General features: G+C 36.2%; 1 protein-coding gene across 3 annotated transcripts in view; it reads right to left on the reverse strand.

The window, feature by feature from the left end:
• The window catches only part of LOC106872675 (L-fucose kinase), a 49,766-nt gene that overhangs the window by 13,062 nt on the left and 19,808 nt on the right, over positions 1-16,896 (reverse strand). For all 3 annotated transcript variants that reach the window (XM_089364734.1, XM_089364733.1, XM_089364735.1), the window contains exons 11-21: positions 15,892-16,025; positions 14,915-15,076; positions 12,249-12,368; positions 11,538-11,639; positions 10,765-10,892; positions 8,476-8,553; positions 7,299-7,441; positions 4,188-4,339; positions 1,943-2,089; positions 1,517-1,678; positions 221-255 (exon numbers count right to left, since the gene is read on the reverse strand). In XM_089364734.1, the coding sequence (XP_089220860.1) occupies positions 221-255; positions 1,517-1,678; positions 1,943-2,089; positions 4,188-4,339; positions 7,299-7,441; positions 8,476-8,553; positions 10,765-10,892; positions 11,538-11,639; positions 12,249-12,368; positions 14,915-15,076; positions 15,892-16,025 (1,363 nt within the window). The remainder of the gene's footprint in view (positions 1-220; positions 256-1,516; positions 1,679-1,942; positions 2,090-4,187; positions 4,340-7,298; positions 7,442-8,475; positions 8,554-10,764; positions 10,893-11,537; positions 11,640-12,248; positions 12,369-14,914; positions 15,077-15,891; positions 16,026-16,896) is intronic.

The raw sequence follows: 16,896 nt of genomic DNA on the forward strand, positions 1-16,896 counted from the left end.
AAATATTGACAACATATTTCATATAAAATATAACCCTTTAGAGTCCGAGTTAAATTCCAACTTACCCTGACTGGTAAAATAACTATCAATTAAATATAGAGTATAATTCAACTGATTGCTTGATACCTGCAAGTTTATAGCATTATGCTTATATTAAAAATCACACACACACAGACACACTTTCCCTTTGAATTGAAACATGAAAAAATAGAAAACTTACTTTTCTATTCTTTTTGCCTTTGCTCCGATTGGTTTCTATAGTAATATAAAAATAAATAAACAGAAGATATAAGGAAAAAACCCCATTAAATAACACTTAAAATTTTACTAAAAACCACTTAAAATTTTACTACTGCTTCGTAATATGTGCTTTTAGTAGAAAGGATTATTATTATTATTATTATTATTATTATAAAGGTGGTGAGCTGACAGAATTGTTAGCACACCGAGCAAAATGCTTAGTGGCATCCATCTTTATGTTCTGAGTTCAAATTCCACCTAGACCGACTTTACCGTTCATCCTTTTGGGATCGATGAAATAAATACCAGTTACGCACTGGGGTTAATGAATTGACTATCTTCCTCCCCAGGCCAACTTGAACAGAGCTGGCTTATGATAAAGGCCATTCCAATCAAGACCATCCCACTTGTTTAAAATATGTATGATTACATTAACTGATGTCTTCTTTCTGGTTTTTGTGCTTTTTATCTCTCACACAACATATATGTGATCATGTGATTGAACAGATTATCAGATGTTATACACCGCTAATCACAATACTCTTCTTTGCATTGTTTTAGCTTTCAAATGATGCTACCCAACTGGATAGGCAAGCTGGCCAACATTACCCCTGGTTAGAAAGCTAGTCCATTGCAGGGTTACTTATTTACAGTTGAGTGAACTGGAGCAATGTGAAATTAAGTGTTTTGCTCAAGAACACAATGCACAGCTGGTCTGAGGATTGAAACCATGATCTCATGATTGTGAGTGCAACATGCCCGGCCACTAAGCCACATGCGTTCACTGTGTGTATGCATGTACGTGCATATTATCATTGTTGAACATCAGTTTTCCACGCTGGTATGGGTAATATGGTTTGACAGAAACCAACAAGCCAGTCAACTGTGCCAAGCTCTAATGTCTGCTTTGGTATGGTTTCTACAGCTGGATAACCTTTCTAATGCCAACCACAAGACAATGTACTGGGTAATATAAACTAACAGGTACTCTATTGGTTACAACAATAAGTGTTCCAGTTGATTTGTTTATACATTAGTTGCAGACTTGTGAAGCTGAATTAAAATCTTTCAAAGACTATAGAAATTCACAAAAACCCATCACATAAAATTCTTCTATAAAAAAAAATCATGTAGAATCATTATTGTCAGAGTTAGCCGAAGTGGTCTGTGACTCAGTATTAATTCTTAGGTGACCTTCCAACTCTTTTATTGCTAATACTTACTGACCTTTTATGCAAGCATATTTCTGATCTCTAATTGATATAATGGCCCTTACCTTTCCATTAATGGTGATAGAAACTCCAGTCACTGCCCCACCACATTCGTATGTAATAGGAGGTGTATCTGTCCAGCCACCACTAAGGTCAAGTCGAGCAGGGCACTCCACTGTGATCCATCTTTCATAATCAGGCAAAACACCATCTTTCACTTCTACAAACTGAAAATCATAAATAAATGAATAAGATAAATAATGAATTATTGAAAGAGTGCATCAAAATGTCTCAGGTGTGTTTTGTTTATTACAATATCCAACATTGCTTTCCCCTTTTTTTTTTTTCAAAAGGTAGGTGTTATACAAGACAGATTTGGCTGTTATTTCTAGCAGGTCAAGTGACAGCAAAGAAGCTCTCTTAATGTCTTGTAATGACAGTGGTGGTGGTAGAAGTGTTAATAGAGGTCATTTAAATTATTCTTGCTTTACCTTTTTACCAGTCATGACTGCTTGCCGAATTAGAATTTGCGCAGCACCTTCATAGTGTCTGGATGCTCGGATTAACAAGTCTGGTCGGTGCAGCCATTTGTTTCGTTCTTTTGCCAAAGCTTTAATTCCATTAGCAATCTGGTTCATCTAAACAGAACAACATTATACAACAGTTTATTTGATGCCTTCAAATGTAAGGATTAATCAAGGTCTATATTTAAACAATGGAAGAAACAGATGTCGTCTTCCTTACATAACATCATTATACAAGCTTATCATATCATCATCATCATCGTCGTTTAACGTCCGCTTTCCATGCTAGCATGGGTTGGACGAGTTGACTGAGGACTGGTGAACCAGATGGCTACACCAGGCTCCAATCTGATTTGGCAGTGTTTCTACAAAAACTATTAGATTGAAATTTATTTTCCTAAATCTATAACTGTAATCTCTAGTTTATACAATAGCTAAAATTAATTATTGCCCAGACAGTCTCTCAAGTTCGTGTGACACAGTTTATTAGAATATTCTCAGTTCTTATGCTACTCCTTCTCTCAGAGTTGGTAACGTATCTTCATTGCTCATGCTTTAAAATAAATCAAATTTCTGTCTCACACACACACACATGAACTTATACTATGTAATCTATCCTCTTTGTGAAATGAAAATCTCATTGTTAATAACAACTATCAGTAAGTTTTTACAAATTGACTTCAAATCCTTGACACTATTCTATGACCAACATCAGGACATCCTGTATTGATCTTAAAAAGCTGCAGCTCATGATTTATGATGAATAAAATAAAAAGGTTGCAAGTACATGCATCATTCTCCCACCCACACCCACCCACACAAAATATTAAATCAATAACATAAGCAAAAAAAAAAGAATTCAGGTCATCTACCATTAAATATTGTATAAATAATCAATGGAGTATTTAGACTGAGGCTTGGTTGTAACTGAAAAACTGTAAAATGATCAGTTAAACCAGAACTACTTAAACTACAACAAAAATGATATGAAATGAATATTATATAGAAAATATTATATAGAATATTATATAGAAAATATAATTTAAAAAATGTTTTTATAAATGCACTTAAATCAACACTTCTGATTGTCATAAAATACAAATTTAACTCCATAGTCCCCCATCCAATGTTTTGAAAGGAAAAATAAACGGATACAATAACCACTCAAAGAACAAACATGAAGATCTGCATTCTGGCTGTTTATAAGTTTCAGAAAGTGTATTTATGATGAATTTTCAGAATATTTTAATGAGAATTTAGAAGCTTGCGATAGAATGTGAAATAATTATTTTTGCTCTTATTGCAGACTGTGAGACCAGACTGTTTATTATGTACAATTGAAAAAGCCTATCATCTTCATTTCACAAAGAATGAAATAAATTTATATCCATTGATATAATTGATGTTATAATGACAAAACCAAAATGCCGACAATAAGAAAAGAATAAAATATCTTTTAACATTAAAGCTTTCTTAGTCGAACATTCACTCTTGAGTTGAACTGACTTAAAACTTATGATTGCTCTATCACCACATAGCTAGCAAAGTAAACAGGTCAATGTAACTTTGAACTTTTGATTTATTGCTCTTATAGTCCACTATCTTCTGCACATCAGCATGACTTTCAAAGGAGATAATCAAAAGGAAAAATACATAAATACTAGCTGACCATGTACTGTCAATAATGACAGCTAATATATATAAATAAGGTACATAATAATCATACATACAAACATTCACATACTTCCCTTGTACACACACACACACACACACACACACACAGAGTTGAAACGCTCAATTTTTTTCACCCTTTCTTTCCTTATTCATCTATCACCCCTTCCTATCTCTCATTGCTATTACTTTCTCTCACTCCCTCTCAGTCAGGGCTATTACTCTCACTACTTCTCCTTCACTGAATTACTGTTTTCTCTACTCCTCTGCATCCAGTGTGATTCTGGGCAAATATATATATATATGTATATATATATATATATGTATATACAAATATATAAAAACACTACGCTCATTATTATTTTAGGAGATAACAGCAAACACTGGTAGTACAATGGCGTTTAGTTACCACTAACACACTGCAGACATTGTACATCCAAGGTGCATTGCTGAAATCAAGCACCTATGTACATCTGTGGGGACACTGCTGACAAACAATAGAAACCAATGGAAAGATTTTAAAAAGAGGGCTTTAAGTTACCTCAAGAAACTGGAAAGCTTTATTCCATGCTGAATTAGCAGCTGGTCCACTACGCAAACCTCCACAATCCTTGGCCATAGTTGCTAACAAATCAGCTATGTTAGCCAATGTTCGGGCTGCAATCCCAGGAGTTTCCTGACAGTTTATGGCAACTGAAAATAAACAACAACACATGCATATATATATAACATATATACATACATATATGTACAAACACACACACCTTGTTAGCCTTTCAACACCTAAAATAAAGCCATGTCCCTTTCAACAACATTCCCTCTTACTTGTGGGTGTTGCCTAGCGAGTTACTTGAAAGAAAGCACCCTGTACACACTGTGAAGTGGTTGATGTTAGGAAGGGTATCCAGCCATAGAAATTATGCTAAAGCAGACATTTGACTTGATGGATCCTGTCACACCAACCCATGCCAGTGATTCTTGATGGATCCTGTCACACCATTCAACCCATTCCAGCATGAAAGAAGGATATGAAGACATGATGATGATATAGATAGAAAAAAATTAAATTAAAATGTTCAGTGATTCTTGATGGATTATTGAGCTGCAACGAAATACTTCTTTCCATATAGTATGTTGAAGGTAAGTCCACTTAGCAGAATTTCTTATTTCTAGGCTTCTGACTCACTCAAATTTGCAAGTGTGAGGCTTGAGCTAACAGAACCTGCGTTACAGATTAGGTTCCTAAGGAGCTTACAACTAATCTATGATGGTTGGATAACTGACAGCATTATTAATAAATATAGAATGTTATAAGAATTCAAATCAGTATATTAATGACACAATATTATGTAATTGTGTACAGCCATATTGATCACATTCATGTAGAGGAAGACCTTTCACTGCAGAAATAGACATGGCACAAATTCTCCTCACAGACACAAGGCTATGGATGGCATCAGCTGATTGTAGGGTGCATGCATTTCTGTATCATTGCACACTGTCAGCTATGAATATTAAATTCTTGTTTTAACAGCCCTATAAAAATGATAGTGCTAATCTACAAGAACAGTAAATAGTACATTTACTGAGGTGCATGAAGCATGGTCATGGAATTAGATAACTAGAGTTGCATAAAGTAGCATTGAATAGAATGTAATCATGTTATGTATAACCATATTTAGCAAGTTCATGTTTCCATCTTAAATACAAGGTTAATATTCATAAAAGAAGAACACAAATTTATCAAATTATTCCACTATAGTTGTGTTAATCCCAAAGATAAGCTGACAGGATTTGAGTTCAAAATATCAAAATATTTAGTTTATTGTCCTCATTTCTGCCATCTAATTTCTCTGAACTTTGAGATGTTTTGTTGATATTTCATGTTCCTCCAATTTTGTTGTCTTTTTTCCCCATAAGGAGACAACAATTGAAGGCTTGGATGAGCTCTAAAGATTCTTTCTGAACAATATTATTTGTATCTACCAATTGTTGTAGAATTGATATTTCAAATGTTAATGTGCATGTATGTTTATATATCATTATTTTGTATTTATTTTATATTATATATATAGATATATCATTGCTTTAATGACCACTTTTCCAGGTTTGAATGGCTTGGATGGAGTTTGAGACAGATTTCCCCATGGCCAGTTATGTTTTTGCAGAATATTGAAAATTAAGGACACTGCTTGTATAACAGTGACACTCACAACTATCCGGCTGTATCTGGTCAAAGAGACACAAACATAAACACATGCACACAGAGGCTTCTTTCAGTTTCTGTCAACTGAATCCTCTCCCAAGACATTGACTGGCCCAGGGCTATAGGAGATACTTGCCCAAGGTGCTGTGTAATGAGACTGAACCTGAAGCCATGTGGTGGCAAAGCAAGCTTAACTATGTCATCATGCCTGCCCCTCCCCTCTCTCTTGATTGATCAATAGACAGATATAGTGTGTGTGTGTGTGTGTGTGTGTGTGTGTGTGTGTGTGTGTGTGTGTGTGTGTGCGTGCGTGCGTAAAAGTTGTTTTCTTTTTATATCAAATAATAGATCTTATCCATGCATAAACTGAACAGGATTAAGAAATATTTGTTTCTGCATCTTGATAATTTAAATGTTATATTATTAATGGAATACTATTCTTCAGGAAGACCTGGGCTGAGGTGGTGAGGCAAGGCCTTCGAACATTGGGCCTCACCGGGGCGATGACTACTGACCGAGACCTTTGGAAATGTGCTGTGCATGAGAAGACCCAGCAAGCCAAGTGAGATCGTTGCCAGGTCCTCTGGACTGGCTCTTGTGCGGGTGGCACATAAGATGTACCATCCTGAGCGTGACCGTTGCCAGTACCGCCTGACTGGCCTTGTAGGGTTTTCGAGTGAGATCGTTGCCAGTGCCCCTGGACTGGCTCTTGTGCGGGTGGCACATAAAAGACACCATTCCGAGCGTGGCCGTTTTCGTGCGGGTGACACGTAAAAGCACCCACTACACTCTCTGAGTGGCTGGCGTTAGGAAGGGCATCCAGCTGTAGAAACTCTGCCAAATTAGATTGGAGCCTGGTGTAGCCATCCGGTTGCACCAGTACTCAGTCAAATCGTCCAACCCATGCTAGCATGGAAAGCGGACGTTAAACGATGATGATGATGATGATGATGATGATGATGATGATGATGATGATGATGATGATGATGATGATGATGATGATGATGATGATGATGATGATGATGATGATGATGATGATGATGATGATGATGATGATGATGATGATGATGATGATGATGATGATGATGATGATGATGATGATGATGATGATGATGATGATGATGATGATGATGATGATGATGATGATGATGATGATGATGATGATGATGATGATGATGATGATGATGATGATGATGATGATGATGATGATGATGATGATGATGATGATGATGATACCTTCATATTATTCTTCATTTGATTTTGAATCATTCCATTACTTTTTCATTAAAAAAAAAAAAAAAACATCCATCAAAACAATTCTAATTACCTTTTCCATTATTTCTGCAGAGAGATCTTATAATTAGTGAAGGACATTAAAAAAAAAAAATGGTTACGAAATTCAAAAATATATAAATGAAAGGCAAAAGAAAATAAAAGAAGTCCTACCATTGTCCAATGCCTTCAACATGCTTATAGAATATTCTTGTGATTCCAGTGTGACACTCTTGTAAATATATCGCAGACCATTATTTTCTCCATTTAAAAGAGTTGTTTTCATATGCTGTTCACCAATTTCATAGAACAGTTTTCTAAGGAAAGTAAATTCAAAATTGGTTTGGAACTGGTGTGTCTTCTATTTTCAGTTAAGAAAATCTATAATCATTGGCAAAGATTATATATATATATATATATATATATATATATATATATGTCCATTTTCCATGCTGACATGGGTTAAATGGTTTGACAGGAACTGGCAAGTCAGGGAGTTGCACCAGACTCCAGTTGTCTGTTTTGACATGGTTTCTATGGTTGGATACCCTTCCTAATGCCAACAATTTTACAGAGTGTACTGGGTACTTTTCACGCGGCACTAGCACTGGCGCTTTGTGCATGGTGCCAACACAGGCGAGTTTTACATGGCATCAGCAGAGAGAAAGGGAACTGTAATATAGGTTAGCTGAATTGTATAACACTGCCACATTTGTCTCAATGTTTTAAACTTCTAAGGCAAAGCTTTCGAAAACCTGATCTTTTCAATCCTCTGCTTTTTTCTTGATCTTTTTCTATTCTCACAAGTTTGTAAAAGTTCAACTAGTTTGTTGAACTAGTTTGTTGAACTAGATTCTGTAAAGATGAGTGAAGCGCTGTGAATTCTGTAATCATGTGTGGAACATTTATAATATAATGCAAGCTTGAACATAATTTCAAAACATAAACATCATGTATTTAAATGACAGCTTGCTTTGTTTATAAACAGTAGAGCCAACAACAAGGGAAACTCTATGCAGTCACTCAACCTGCTAGGAATAGCAGCCAAATCTCAGTAAAAATTCACATCCTACCATCAAAGGAAAGAACACATTAATAATGTTTCTAGGTGCACTGAGAACAGAAAAAAGATGGGATGGTCACACCTGGAATATTTATGATCATAAATCTGCTCAATTAAAGCTGGCTAGTGCTGAACAGCAGCAACAACGGTGCTTAAAAGAATGTAAAATAAAATTATGCAGCAATGCATTGATAGTGCACCTCAGATAGAGAATCTTGATGCAAACCAAAGTCTCATCTCTAACAGTCAGTTAAGCTTTTTGATGAAACAAAGAAATTTTTGAATTACCTTCGAAGGGAAAATTCACTGCTAAGGTCAACTAATTTTAAAATCTCTGACAAAGATAATCTCCAAGATTCTCTCCATCTGAAACAGTGAAGAATTGATAAATAAAAAAGCTAAAAAAACAGAAGAAAATGTATGTCTTTACAATTCTTCTAATTCAACAAGTGACTATACTAGATAATAATAATAATGATAATAATAATAATAATGATAATAATAATAATAATGATAATAATAATCTTTTCTACTAAAGGCACACGGCCTGAAATTTGGGGAAGGGGATAGTTGAATATATTGACCCCAGTGCTTAATTGGCACTTAATTTATCAACCCCGAAAGGATGAAAGGAAAGTCAACCTTGGTGGAATTTGAACTCAGAACATAAAGATGGAAGAAATACCACTAAGCATTTTGCCTGGCATGCTAACGACTCTGCCAGCTCACCACCTTAATAATAATCATCCTTTCTACTATAGGCACAAGGGCTGAAATTTTGGGACCAGTCGATTACATCGACCCCAAGTGCGTGATTGGTACTTAATTTATCGACCCTTAAAGGATGAAAGACAAAATCAATCTCAGCGGGATTTGAACTCAGAACGTAAAGACAGATGAAATGCTGCTAAGTATTTCACCCAGTGTGCTAATGATTCTGCTAGTTCACTGCCTTAACGATAACGGTAATAATAATAATGAACTTATTGTATACAGTGCTCAGGTGCACTACAACTCATTAGAAAAAAGTAGCCAAAAGTGCATGAACAGTACATAGAATAATGCACAAGAAGTGAACAGTGAAGGAGTCATTTAAAAAAAAATGGTGGGAGGTGCACATCAGGAATATTGCTGGTGAATTTCAGGAAGCATGGACATTTTGAAGGATGTAGTGTCCCAACAGCTAACAACTAATGCGGGTAGTTCATTCCATGCTTCAATTCCCTTTTAATGAAATCTCACTCATACTATTAGTAGAATTATTAACCAAGACATGTCAAATATAACTTTCAGAATATTTGTCTCCTTTCCAGAACCTCACAGAAAAATTTGTGTCCCAAAACTCTGAAGTGTTAAAAATTCATTCTTTGCTAATTTTGAACTAATACTGCTTCTATCACTAACTTTAAACACACTTAACTGTAAATATGTTGAAAACCTTTGAAACTGTGGTATTTGTTTTTGACACTATGTTTATAAGAGATACTTTTTCAAGACAAAGAAAAATATCAGTAGCAGGCAAAGGCCATCCATTGTTTGGTGGTGATTTTACTGGATCTAAATTTCTACTTGTTAGCTTCATTGGTAATAAATATCCCTGTCACCTCATGTCAAGCAAGCATCAACTGCAACCTTTAAACAGTGACCGAAAGGTCACTGACACAGCATTTAGCTGGCAAGCAGAAGTCCAGATCCAACAATTTTATCACCAATGCTGTGTGACCTTCACATTATCTGCAGCTATTTTGGTGTTTTTAACACTTAAGTCTATAAGAGATAATTTCTCAAGGCAAATATTGCAGTTTAAAAGGCTTTCAACCAACACACACTTACAGAGTATGAGATAGTGAGTTCAATTTTCAGACCAGGCTGTGTGTTGTATTCTTGAGCAAGATACTTTATTTCATGTTACTCCAGTTCACTCAACTGTAGAAATGAGTTGCAATGTTACTGATGCCAAGATGTTATCGGCCTTTGCCTTTCCCTTGGACATCGGTGGCATGGAGAGGGGATGTTGGTACGCATGGGCAACTGCTGGTCCTCCATAAACAACCTTGTCCAGACTTGTGCCTTGGAGGGGAACTTTCTAGGTGCAATCCCATGGTCATTCATGACCAAAAGGGATCTTGACCCTTTACAGATTGCTAATTCTAAAATTTTAATTGTTGTTTATCTCCAATCAATCCTAAAAGAACTGACCAAAGATAAAAAGCATTACAACCATGGTCATCTGATTAATTTTTCCGTGCATCTAAGAAACCCATTGTATATGTGTAAATATGTGCCTGCATGTGTGTGTATGTGTTGTATTTTTGTGTCTGTGTTATTTCCCCACACCACCACCAACCACTTGACAGCCAGTCTTGGTTTGTTTACATCTCCATAACTTAATGATTTGAAAATAGAGACTAATAGAATAAGTATTACAGTTTAAAAAAATTGTATTGGGGTGTATCTCTGCTTGACTGAAAGCCTTTAAGGTGGTGCCCCAGCATGGCTACAGTCCAATGATTGAGACTAGTAAAATTCATCTATTTATCTATCTATGTATAAAATCATTATTTAACGAAACCTTACTTCTTGGGAACTTCAGTTCCATCACAGCTTTCACCTAACAGCCACAGAATTTCTTTCATACCAACAGTTTCTTCATGGTGGAAAATAGGAAACAGCTTTGCAGTCCAAAGAACTTTTTTAGAAGAACCCTAAATAAAGAAATTTAAAGATTGTGTGTGTGTGTGAGAGAGAGAGAGAGAGAAGTTAAATATACAAGCAGACCCCATGTTTATGAATTAATTTGTTCTTGACTAGATTTGTAAAGTGAAAAATTTGTATAGTGGGGTATTATCATCCATAGAACACAATGAATATACCCAGTGTGTGGCACCTTGGGCAAGTGTCTTCTACTAGGGCCTCGGGCCTAACCAAAGCTTTGTGGATTTGGCATATGGAAACTGAAAGCTGCCCATCAAATAAATAAACAAGTGTGTGTGTTTGTTCCCCCACCACCACCGCTTGACAACCCTATAACTTAGTGGTTCAGCAAAAGATTCTGATAAAATAAGTACCAGGCTGAAAAAAAAACCCCAAAGTATTGGGATTGATTTATTTGATTAAAAAATTCAAGGCAGTGCTCCAGCATGGCTGCAGTCTAATGACTGAAACAAATAAAAGATAAAAGATCACAAAGTATTGAGAGCCAATGAAGGATCCTCCACGTAATCATTTAACATCTAAGAAAAAGCAGCCAAAAAAAAAGCAATACATATGGAATAATATAGTTTCAGAAATTGATACCAGAAACATTTTCAGAGCAAATTAATACGGAATATAAATCAATAGTTATTTACATCAGAGGTGTTCCAAAGTTCTTCTTCTTTAATACCAGTCCTCTTCATAAAATCTTTCCACTTCTGGTTACAGAAGGTTGCATTCTCAGCATTCAAAGAACTCTGCAAGATTAACAGGTTCATTATCATAGCTAATACACATAGATGCACATATTTATAACTTACAAACACAACAATTCTATTTTTTTGATAGAAGTTCAACATTGTTTATGTATTTGTTTTGTAAGAGATTCCTGATGAGAAATCACGTGTTGAAACAGATATTGTTATATTTCAGGATGACTTTTTTTTCCTTGCCAAATAAGCACATGTGTTATATATTCGTTCTTCACTTCAGACAAAGGAACAATAATAAATCTGAAATCTTTGGAACACATTTTGTAACCTCTTCAGTGACTCTCCATCCCACAATAGAACAGGAAGAGACACATGGGATGGAGAGTTGCTGAAGAGGTTACAAGAGGTGATGAAAGAATTCAGACAAAGGACACTTAAATAAAAGCAATAATAAATCTGAAGTGAAGAACAAATATAAAGTGCATGTGCTTATTTGGCAGAAAAAAAAAAAGAAATACCATCCCAAGATGTAACAATATTTCACATCCTTACTGGAATAATGATAAATTTAATTTTGCAGTGAAAGGATCAAAAGCATTTCAAAAAAAGTTTTATAAAATTTCAAAATCAAAAAAAAAAAATTAAAAAGCTTACATTTAATGAATCATTGACTCCATGAACTGTCATGATATATTTACTGGTTTCCAAGGATTTTAAAAGAATGTTAAAACCTTGAATGACTAAATTGTTACCAAAATTCATATATTTGTTTTTCTGAAATCATAAAAATTCATATTAGAATATTCCCCAAAAAGTTTTCTAAATTAACACAGAAAATATTTTTTTTTTTTAATCCATCTTTTATGTATAATATGGAAACATTTTCTAATCCTCCAATATATCATAAAATTTATGTAATAAAATATTTGTTATCCTTTTAGATATCATCATCATCATCATCATCGTTTAACGTCTGCTTTCCATGCTAGCATGGGTTGGACGATTTGACTGAGGACTGGTGAAACCGGATGGCTACACCAGGCTCCAGTCTGATTTGGCAGAGTTTCTACAGCTGGATGCCCTTCCTAACGCCAACCACTCAGAGAGTGTAGTGGGTGCTTTTACGTGTCACCCGCACGAAAACGGCCACGCTCGAAATGGTGTCTTTTATGTGCCACCCGCACAAGCCAGTCCAGGGGCACTGGCAACGATCTCGCTCGAAAATCCTACAGGAGCCAGTCAGGCGGTACTGGCAACGGCCACGCTCAAAATGGTGCATCTCATGTGCCACCCGCACAAGAACCAGTCCAGGGGCACTGGCAACGATCTTACTTGGCTTGCCGGGTCTTCTCACGCACAGCACATTTCCAAAGGTCTCGGTCAGTAGTCATCGCCTCGGTGAGGCCCAATGTACGAAGGTCTTGCCTCACCACCTCAGCCCAGGTCTTCCTGGGCCTACCTCTTCCACGGGTTCCCTCAACTGTTAGGGTGTGGCACTTTTTCACGCAGCTATCCTCCTCCATTCTCACCACATGTCCATACCAGCGCAATCGTCTCTCTTGCACGCCACAACTGATGCTTCTAATGTTCAGCTTTTCTCTCAAGATACTTACACTCTGACGGGTATTCACATTGACATTACACATCCAACGGAGCATACTAGCTTCATTCCTTGCGAGCTTACGTATGTCCTCAGCAGTTACAGCCCATGTTTCACTGCCATGTAGCATGGTTGTTCGTACGCATGCGTCATACAGTCTGCCTTTTACTCTGAGTGAGAGTCCCTTTGTCGCCAGCAGGGGTAAGAGCTCTCTAAACTTTGCCCAGGCTATTCTTATTCTAGCAGCTACACTTTCAGCGCACCCACCCCCACTACTAACTTGGTCGCCCAGATAGCGGAAGCTATCGACTACCTCTAGTTTTTCACCCTGGAATGAGATAGAAGTTGTTTCCTGTTTGTTTGCAGTCTTTATTGCACCTGAACATCTGCCACAAACAAAAACTAACTTGCTAGTTAACCTGCCTTTGATGTTGCTGCACCTCTTATGTGTCCATAGCTTGCACCGGGTACATCTTATAGAGTTACTACCTACTCCTTTTCTACATACTGAGCAGGGCCATCTATCTGAAGGGGTTTGTGTTTTATCTACCTTCCTACTTATTATGATTTTGGTTTTAGCTAGGTTGACTCTAAGGCCCTTCAATTCTAGACCTTGCTTCCACACCTGAAACTTCTCCTCTATAGATATATATTTATATATCATCATCATCATTTAACGTCTGCTTTCCATGCTAGCATGGGTTGGACGATTTGACTGAGGACTGGTGAAATGCAGCAATGACCCCTAAAAAAGGTATGTCCTCAAATATCTTATGCACCCAGTATTATAAAAATTAAAAATCTCAAGATTTTCTAATCCTTCCATATATTATAAAATTTATAGCATTCCACAATAGGTTCTTAAATACTGTTTGTTTTGTGAAGTTTTCCTAACATAACATAAAATAACAATTTTGATAGAAAACCACTCATGAAGGTCATATTGAATGTAAAAAACTAAAGTTACTTTAAATTCAGAAAACATTAAAGTATTAAGAATCATAAAACAAGAGATATGCTCCAAGTAATTTGAGTCTCGGTCATGGAGAAAGGAAAGCATGTTCGTTTTCAGATGTGATGAGAAGTTTCCAAAGACGAAGAAAAATGTATTACAAGCTTCAACATGCAATAGTTTATTGTATTGGGTACAGTGTTGTAACCCAATGCTGACCCTGCTACTGTTTTGATCTACTTCCTATCTTAAAAATTGCATGAATTAACAGAAAGGAAAAATACACAAAAATAAGTTTATAAACTATAAAACCACCCCCTCCTTTGAGGTCTTAGTCTTGCGAGGTACCTCAATAGTGCCAGTGGCATGAAAAAAAGCACCCTGTACACTCTGTAAAGTGGTTGGCATTATGAAGGGCATCCAGCTGTAAAAATCATAAGGAAACAGATACACAAAGCAACCCCTGGATCCATCAGATCCTGTCAAACCATTTAACCCATGCCAGCATAGAACAAGTGCTGCTTCCGATGAAGATAAGGATGAAGTTGTGTATATACAAAAGTTACTTTAGTAAAAAGCTTGTTATTCACATATTCAGGACCAAAGGGAAAAAAAGCCAAGAAAGCATTGTTTAAAGTTAAGTGTTTTTCCTCACAGTTGTTTATATAACACCAAAGACAGACGGCAAACCAATGGTCACTTTATGAAGATGGACAGAGCAAAGACAGCTCCTTTCTAGTAACTTCAACTATTAGACTAGCTACTTACATTTGAAAGATCCAAACGGAGGCCATTACATAGGGAATTGTTGCCAATTTGAATTTTGCCATCCAAATAACAATTAATCAACACCGACTTTTCTCCAACTTCAACGTTCTTTTGAATGACACTGTTGATGAGTGTGCTAGTTTCACTGATGTCTGCTTCAGACTGTAGACAAACCAGAGATTTAAGATAATAAATAAAACATACATAATAGACTGCAGTAAATACACAGAAAAATAAAGAGCATTTTTTTTTTCTTTAATTTTCTTTTTAATTCACTGTTGTGAAATTCATAATTTTTTGGTGGGTGGGGTGTGTGAAACAATCTTTGCTCTTTCTATTGCTGACCATTCTAGCATGAGCAAGAGAGGTACCTGTTGTGTATCTTGGGTACATCACATTGTTGTGTACCCTTGGGTACATCACATTGTTGTGTACCCTTGGGTACATCACATTGTTGTGTACCCTTGGGTACATCACAGTGTTTATTCTAAAGTTTGAATTTGTGACTGTAATGTGTGTGCGTGCCTTTTTGGGAGAAGCAGGCTGCATGAAATTAGGCATGCTATTCCTCAAGTCCCATGACTCACAGGTTGCTCAGGACCGGTTTATATATTCTGGTGCCACATCCAATACATTCCGAATTCTGGCTCCCAAACATGTGTCCTCTCTTTGCCTTTTCTGCAGCTATCACAGTGACCTCTGCTCCTTGTATCTGATTGATTACGTACCACCTCCACTCAGCAATTTCTGAGTTACTTGTCTCTTCTCTCATTAACCACCTTTTTCTTTTATCAAAATAATTTTACCATTATTAATGTAGCTTTTGGTTTAGAATAAAACAGAGTCCCTTGCATGAAGCTATGATAGAAGGCTTTAATTCAAATATGAATATTTTAGACTAGTGACTTTGTATGACAGAAACAGGGTATCAGTTTCTGATGGAGTTAATCTCAAAAGGACTAATAATAATAACTTACATCAATATAAGAATGGGTGATTTTGTGCCAAACCAAATTTCTTGACTGGGATTGAAGTGGGCAGTGGATGATCTGATTGAGGAAGTCTTGAGCTGAATTAGTCAGATAGAGGTATTGACCACCTTCTATCACACCTAAAATATATATAATAAAAGATCAATATTTATGTTAATTATGTAATGCATCTTAATAAAATGAGTTAAATTAATAATAATGATTAAAAATGAGAATAGCCATTTATGTATCATACTTTATGTAAATACATCATAGTAGATAAATTTACTGCAACATCTGTCTGAAATAATCTCTCTTATGGACGTTACATGATTAAAACCACAATACATGTCAGATAATATATTTAAAGACACTTGCCAAGGTGCAATAGAGTGCCCACTCAGAATCGCATGATTGCAGAGTGAATTTCTTAACCACATGACTATACCTGCAACTATGTGTGTGTGTGTGTATTTCCTTCTCTTTCCCTCTCACATATGCATATATATTTGTGTGTGTGTGTGTGTGTGTGTGTGTGTGGTTGAAATTTACAGAAAAAACAAGACGAAACAGGTGTATGAACAACAAGCAGGTGTATTAGTTTGAGACTTGGAAAAGTGAGAAAGTCTTTTACATTTCGAGCCTACGCTCTTCAACAGAAAGGAATTAGAAAAAATAAACAGAGAGAGAATAAAAAAAAAACTTGTGGATTTAGTGATCAAGTAATGGCGACTGATTGGGAAAAAACCCAGTATGTGTGTGTGTGTGTGTGTGTGTGTGTGTGTGTGTATGTGTGTGTGTGTGTATATACACACACACACACACACATATATATTTTTTACTTGCTTCAGTCATTGGACTGCAGCCATGCAGGGGGGCACTAACCTTGAAGGGTTTTAGTCAAACAAACCAACCCCAGGACTTATTTTCAAGTCTGGTACTTACTCTATCATTCCTTTTAGCCAAACCACTAAGTTACAGGGATGTAAACAAACCAATACTGGTTGTCAA

The sequence above is a fragment of the Octopus bimaculoides genome, chromosome 16 (assembly GCF_046866305.1).
Source record: "Octopus bimaculoides isolate indiv1 chromosome 16, ASM4686630v1, whole genome shotgun sequence".
Lineage (NCBI taxonomy): Eukaryota > Metazoa > Mollusca > Cephalopoda > Octopoda > Octopodidae > Octopus > Octopus bimaculoides.